This window comes from Pterocles gutturalis, unplaced genomic scaffold (assembly GCF_000699245.1).
Source record: "Pterocles gutturalis isolate BGI_N339 unplaced genomic scaffold, ASM69924v1 scaffold26378, whole genome shotgun sequence".
NCBI classification, from domain to species: Eukaryota; Metazoa; Chordata; class Aves; order Pterocliformes; family Pteroclidae; genus Pterocles; species Pterocles gutturalis.
In genome coordinates this window covers 24,558-31,667 of record NW_010118841.1, presented here as the reverse complement: position 1 = coordinate 31,667, position 7,110 = coordinate 24,558, and the positions used below count along the sequence as shown (strand labels likewise).

General features: G+C 40.3%; 1 protein-coding gene across 1 annotated transcript in view; it reads right to left on the bottom strand.

The window, feature by feature from the left end:
• Positions 1-7,110, bottom strand: part of LOC104463872 (AT-rich interactive domain-containing protein 1B-like) — a gene marked incomplete at its 3' end in the record, with an annotated part of 85,440 nt that overhangs the window by 66,727 nt on the left and 11,603 nt on the right. The window contains exon 2 of the mRNA XM_010076381.1: positions 1,653-1,847. Within this exon, the coding sequence (XP_010074683.1) occupies positions 1,653-1,847 (195 nt within the window). The remainder of the gene's footprint in view (positions 1-1,652; positions 1,848-7,110) is intronic.

Below are 7,110 nucleotides of genomic sequence, written 5' to 3'. Positions count from 1 at the left end.
TTTTAATCCTTTGTAGAAAGGTGGTAATATATGAGCAATATGAAAAGAACTGGATTCAGATCATTAGAGGTTCACAAACCAAACACACGAAGCTTTGGAGGCTGTCCAAAACAAAATCATGCCTAGGTGGTGATGTCCGTTCAATAAAAATTCAATGTCATAATTATCCTCTCACTTTTTCCCCAAAGAGCATTAGTGCTCAGCACTGTGCTGCTGCTCAGCCAATTACATTAATGCTCTGAGAAGACAGATAGGGCCGGCAGCCAATCGCTGTGCCAGGTCACTGCCTGCTGACGGGTGATTTACAATTATCAAGCAATTAGCAAATGAAGTGAAAATTCAACACTCATCTCCACATAACGCAGAATAACTCATTTTAAAATTAAAAATATGTTTTAATAACTTCATTTTGGCTACACACAGAGGAAAATAAAGCCTCCTTTTTCCAATTTCTCCTCCTTTTACTACTGACAAAATGTTTTGCTCTTTGAAGCTAGTGACCAAACACATTGTTTTATGTTTCTAAACTAAACAATCTCTTCCTTGCAAGTAAATCTATTTAACAACAGAAAAGAATAGAAGAAAAAGGTGTTGATAAAAGTACTATTCACCCAATTAATATATCTGAAACTGTTATTTAACTAACCACCTGATGAACATCCTGTGATGATGGGTAAGAACTAGAATTAACCAGGCACCTATCTGCCAAGAGTCCAAAATGTTATTTTCTTCTCTATGTTTAACAATAAATGACACAAAAGAGGCTGATCTGCAACTAGTCAGTTGCAAAAAACAAATGTTATTTACCATTAATGATCACGATAACAGTTCGTTATTTCCTATTGCATACACTCATAATCCTAATCCTAATTTTTTAAAAAATAGGCAAAACAGAACTTCTGGATAGCCTTGGCTTAACCTCTAGAAAACTACCGCATATTCTTTAGTATATAGTATGAAAATTGGAATTGACCTTCTTTAAAAGGGTTGGAAAAAGGCAGAAGAGGTCACCATCAACAGCGAAATACAAGTAGATAAAAGAAGATTCTTACATTTGTGTCCTCTGATATTAAAAAATCCCAAAAAACAACAACAAAAACCCCACAAACCCGAAACATCCTGACTTTAAACAGTTAGTAAAGGGAAAAAAATAGGAAAAGCTACAGGCTCCTACCAAAAAGAGGAAAGAAACCAAACCACACCAAAAACAACAACACACAACTGATGTAAATATGTAACACTTTTGTATGCACTGGACAACACTAGTCTTGCTGCACTGATGTCAGCTGTAGGTTTTCATCTTACATTGAAATGTATCTAAGCCAGACCGAAAGAGAACTTTAAAAAAAAAATTTACAAGGCTAAATGATGTCAACTGGAAAAAAAACTGATGGCGTTTGACATACTTCTTCCTCCTAAAATATACCAGCAACAAAGTAAACTTTTTTCTGACTGTATGGGGTTTCATTAAACATTCACACTATCAACATACTGTATTTACTTTTAAAGCAGTCCTTCACCCTCCTTCCGCAAGAGAAATACTTATTTCTGATTTTTTTTTTTTTCTTGCACCCTCTATATTACCACAGTGTCAGAAGGGAAGAGAAGGAGAGGAGGGAAACCAAAGCAACACAGAAAAATCCTCCACAAACCTGTTGCTGTGGATACTGCATTCCTCCCATGGCTGCTGGGGCTCGGCCCTGCATTCCCACAGGATAGCGCTGGGGGCCGGGAGGGCCGTAGGACTGCCCAGGGTAGGGGCTGCTCTGCTGCGTCTGAGAGTGAGGGTTATTGCCCATGCCGTACAACTGAGGTCTCTTCATGACCATTGGATCCATTGGACTGCCCTGTTGTTAAACACAAGCAAAGAAACACTAAGATACAGAAATAAAAAGGTCAGAATAGTCATGCTTATTGCAGACAGATTATACACGTGTTTTTTCAATGCTTTATACATCAAATATTTACTTGACATTCAAACAGGCAAAGTACCATACCCTGGTTTTCATATTAATTAGGAAAGTTTTTGAATGGTGAATTTGGGACTTTTGGTGTATTAAGAAAAAATGTTGCACTCAAACTTAAGGTTGTCTCTTACCTACAAAAAAACCAGGGACGACAACTACCTAATAAATTTCAAATTAAGAAATAATTAAGTATACTGTTATAAACTGATCAGCATCACTGATTCTAATGTGTAAACATAAATAAAACCGTGCCTATCAAAAGAGACACAAGTAGTGGGCAAGCCATTTAACCTTGAGAAAACATCTGTTTTCTTACCTTGAAAAAAGGGAAAGTGGAAAGAAAAGAAAGTTCTGAGAAGTGCAATGCATACAGAACACAATTTCAGCACTTTCATATTGCTATCATGTGCATTAATAAGTTTCCATATCATAATGCAAGTCACAACCCACACTTTACACAAGGTTTATTTGCCTCCTTAATAGACCTCAGAAAATCCAAACTGCAATCACCGATGGAGGGGGAGGGGAAGCAAGGGTGGGAAGTTTTATTTTTAGACTTTTTGGCAGCACTTACCAAGCACCGTAACAGTTTCAGGACGGATGTCAACCATTGTGTGGTATTAATCTCACGTTTTATTACTGAGGACTAACTGAACCAGAAAAAATATCGTACTTTGTCAAGCGCAGCACTGTATTGTTAATATGACACCCATTTTTTAATTCCTGAGTGCTGGTTATATTCACAGAAGAAAGTGTGGGAAAAAAAAGCTTTAAAAAGCCTATCACAATCTCGTCTTCATGAAAGAGACATACCCTCCCCTCCCATAGAAAAAGACCTATTAATTCATCCAGCCAACCCATCCTCCTGTCAGGAGCAGTATTCCTTCCTGTAGCACATTTTGTGTATGTTTTCCTACAGTGTACTGTAGATCTGTTGCATTTTAAAGCCTCCTATATAACACGGCTTCTAGAAATCCTTTTTGGCTATTCTATCCTGATGTAATAGTTGTTACAACAATAAATTACACACACCTCTCATTTCTTCTCATTATTGCTATTTGGTACTACTAACATACTATGGCTTTTTTTCCCTATATACACAAGGCGCACGCTCTCCAAAGTAGTCACTGCTTAATGATCTATTTATTATATGTTGTTCTTACTATTTCTTTCCTCCAAGTCAGTAACTCAAGCCTTCTCATTGTTTTCACTGGCTCTCCCCCTTTTTACCAATACTGACTTGCCAGGAACATCACCCAAGGCGAATAAAGTATTCCAAACATGGACACACTACACCCGAGGACATGGGAATGATAACCACCGTCTCCCTTCTCCCACAACATCTCCAGAGGACATGGGAATGATAACCACCGTCTCCTTCTCCCCAACATCTCCGTTCACTTCAGAAGAGGACTGCCCTTTTTTCCCACCACAGCAAATTGTGCATTCATTTCTAATTTTGGGTGAGTATTAATCAGCAAATTTCCCTTTATTAGTTGGCTTGTGGCCAGATTAGAAGTTTGTTTTTCACCACTAAACATCCCTGGGTAATTTACTATTTATATTTCACATTTTTCAAGATCAAGGGTTCACCAACCACTTCAGGCCACCTGACCCATAACACCACTCTCATTTGGATTTTTTTAGGCCATCACGCACTCTCACCACACTTCTAGCTACAAACACAAAGGTTTTCAGCAGATGAACTAGAGATTCCTTCTTACAGGGTCCGAGGGAACAACTTGAATTTCCTGCTACAGACCAAGATACTTTATCTATGTTTATGTCTGTGTTTTAATGTCCTTTCTGCGCATCACCTGTCATATTCATCTTCTCAAATATAAATCCTTGTTCAAACCAAGTCTTGAGTTTCCTTCACCATATTCTCATGAAGCCCAACAGCACTGTTCATCACCACCATCTTCTGCTTTGGGGTATTATTTCCAGGTCTCAACTCCAATAACAACATTTACTCAAATTCAGTTTTCATATAATTTTGAGTGTAATATTTTCTGTTCCACATCCAATACTTAAATATAAACAATGCAGATTGCTACACAGCTAAAACAAGTCTGGCACTTCCCATTGTTAAGACTACTTTCAGGTGCACATAAACTTTGCCAAACTTCAAGCATTTAGGCTGAAATTTTCCAGGCCATATGTACGCCTGAGGCTGAAATTCTCTGGAAAATTCAGCTGAAACAGTTCAGCTATGTCTTAGAATGAGGTCACAGAAAAATACATCGTTTATGTTCTTACATAAAACACTTAAAAATACCTCTTGAATACCGTGCTTTGGGGCAGAGAATTTTCATTTGCCAGGGTGACACTGGAGGCTGGGGAAAAGGCAAGGCCCACACCCCTGCCGAGAGCACCTGAGTGTCACGCAGGAGGGACGCAGGAGAGACTTCATCAAAGCTGCATGGAAGTAGCCTCAAATTTGCCAAACAAAGAAAGAGGGACAATGGGCTAAAAAAAGCAACTGAGACAGAAGTGGGGCAGGAAGAGTTGAAGGGAAGAGGAGGAAACAAGGTCAGGAGGTGACATGGATACAGGCCGAAGAGTCTGTGTCCTCTGGACTGGTGACCTGCAAGCAGTGGAGGTTTTGTGCGCGTGCGTGAGCAGAGCGAGCCTCCCTGCCCCGCAGACCGCCTTCCCTCCCCCTCACCAGCCTGCTGTCTCTTCGCTTCTCCTTGTCCCCTCCAGGAGAGCCACTCCTCCTTCCCTCAGGTGACACCTGTCCACTTCAGAAAGGCAGAGGGATAAAGAGCCTGAGACAGTGCTGTGGTTCCAGTCTGTAGGTGACCCACACAAGGCTGAAGCCGAGCGGGCCACGGTCACAGGGCGTTGGTAACAAGGGACGCGGGCGTACTCAGAACCTACTGTGGGCACTGCAATTGAGGCATCAGGATCAAGGACTGGAGACACTGGACATGAGAGGGCTGACAGAGAGCAGGAAATATCCCCAGGCAAGTTACTAGAGCAACCCAGAGAGACCCAACCCAGCTGCCAGTGCTGCCTGTTCCCTCCTCCCCCCAAGGTCTCAGCAAAGAACAAACAGTACCCAGGCGTCCTCTGATCATCTTTAGGACTGGAGGAGACAGACCCAGTGAGGAAGCACATCTCATCGCTTGCACTGGCCTGTCCCTATAGAGGGTGGCAACTCACCACCACTATTCCTGACCACCTTCAGATTAGATCCCCATCGTCTGTGCAGTGCAGCTAGAGGTGAAGGTCACCTACCAGTGACTCAGTGGCTGTCAACATCTTTCTGCAAGGCAAAACAAAAACAAATAGCTAGCTCTTCCCCAGGTTCAAGAGACACTACCACTGCAGAAGTTAAGAGCTGTTGGAATTAAGTTTGTCCTTCCAAGATTAAACCTGCCTCCTTCACAGACATAACTATCAGTCTTTAAATACACAGTCACACCGGTGCCCTCACAGGCAGCGGATGGGCCGCTCTACAGACCAGCCGACAGCAGCGCAGTGAGGGGGCTGTTGTGCACTATAGGACCAAATGCCTCCCTTATCGGTAGTGAATGAAGCAGATAATCGTCTTACCATTAAGGTAGCTGTATGCTGCACAGGCAGAACTGGAGTCTACCTCTGCATCTGCCCCAGTTTTTCACTGAAACAAAAAAATTTTCAAAATGTACCAATTTAATACATGCCTCATTTCCTTACTCAAGATCACAGGGTTTACATTGCAGAAAATGCTGTGTATCTACAACTGCAACTACTTTTGCATTTGATGAGAGATGTGCTTTCAAGGTGTTTTCAGAAGCTGTATGTTCCAGAAAATTTAATCTACAGCTGTAATAAACAGGACACTCAAACTTCCTACAGCAATGCCTCAGTGTCCCAACTATAAAAATGAAAAAAAAAAAAATCATCATCTCTTCACCAGAGTGCTGATTTTAGAATTTAACATGACTGTGATCAATACCATAAGAAATCTCTCTAATGAAAGAACAGATTTTGTCTTCAGAACAACGTATGTTGAGAAAGACCTGGAGCCATACACTTAAAAGAAATAACATCTGCTCACCCAGTACTATGTGCCCTGTACAGTGGAGGTAAAAACTTTCCAACTTTAACACGTGACTGGTTTTCAGCTTTAGCATTCTTTTAAAGTTTCATTTTTATAGCAGAAGTTTATTTCATCCATGATGTTTTGAAAAGTTATTTAGAAGGATCTGTTAGTTGAGAAATACCTATTATAATCTTACCTTAAGGTTCCTGTAACATTTATTAAGTCCAACTATTTTCTTTACCATCAGTTCCAACAGTTTTCAAAGACAAGTTTTGGGTGACAGGATGATTATGACAGGTATTAACCTCTTCACGTTGTAGGGATCAACAACCAACCCCTCCACACCTGCTCCGTAACACTGAAAATGACAGCATTGCTGTTAACTGCATCACATTCTAAAACACAGTGGGCATGTATGACCATGAATAGATGATGGCATCTTCCATGCCTTTACTTAATTCTATTACATGCTATACTACAAAGTTTTAATTCCTTTTTAAGTTTTATTTTAGTTTTGTTGCAGTCATCAATATCCATTTACTTCCTTTACAGAAGGGCCCAATTTTTCTCAACTGCTATTTTACTCCCAATATACACACTACCTTTTTACCAACTTAAATAGTGTTTGCTGATGCTATCTTTACTGTCATATTCTGCCAGACAAGCCTGAATGGATTCAGCCTTTTGCTTCCGATTCTGCACCTCGGCTTCAACTTGCTGCATTTCATTTAAACTTTGCACAGATCTGCAGTTCCTCAAAATACCTCAGTCTTGTTCTTTGCTTCAGTCCACAGTAATATTATAATTTATAACCCCTTTATTATAGTGCCTATCTTGTGTCAGTATCAGATTCATTTGCACATGTACTATCAGGCTTTGTAAGAACAGAGCATTTCATAAAAGTCCTTGCCTATTATGTGCCTTGTGAGCACACTGAAACACCCAATGGAAGGTTTCCTAATTATTTCAATAGGGCCAAGTTTTCATTCCCAGTCTTTAGATTGACAGTTCAACCATTAAGGTAGGACACAGAAAAGCTTACACTGCCTACAAATAATAACTGACAACCTTTTTCTGTTACCTGCTCCTTTTTTCAATGTTTTGTGTAGA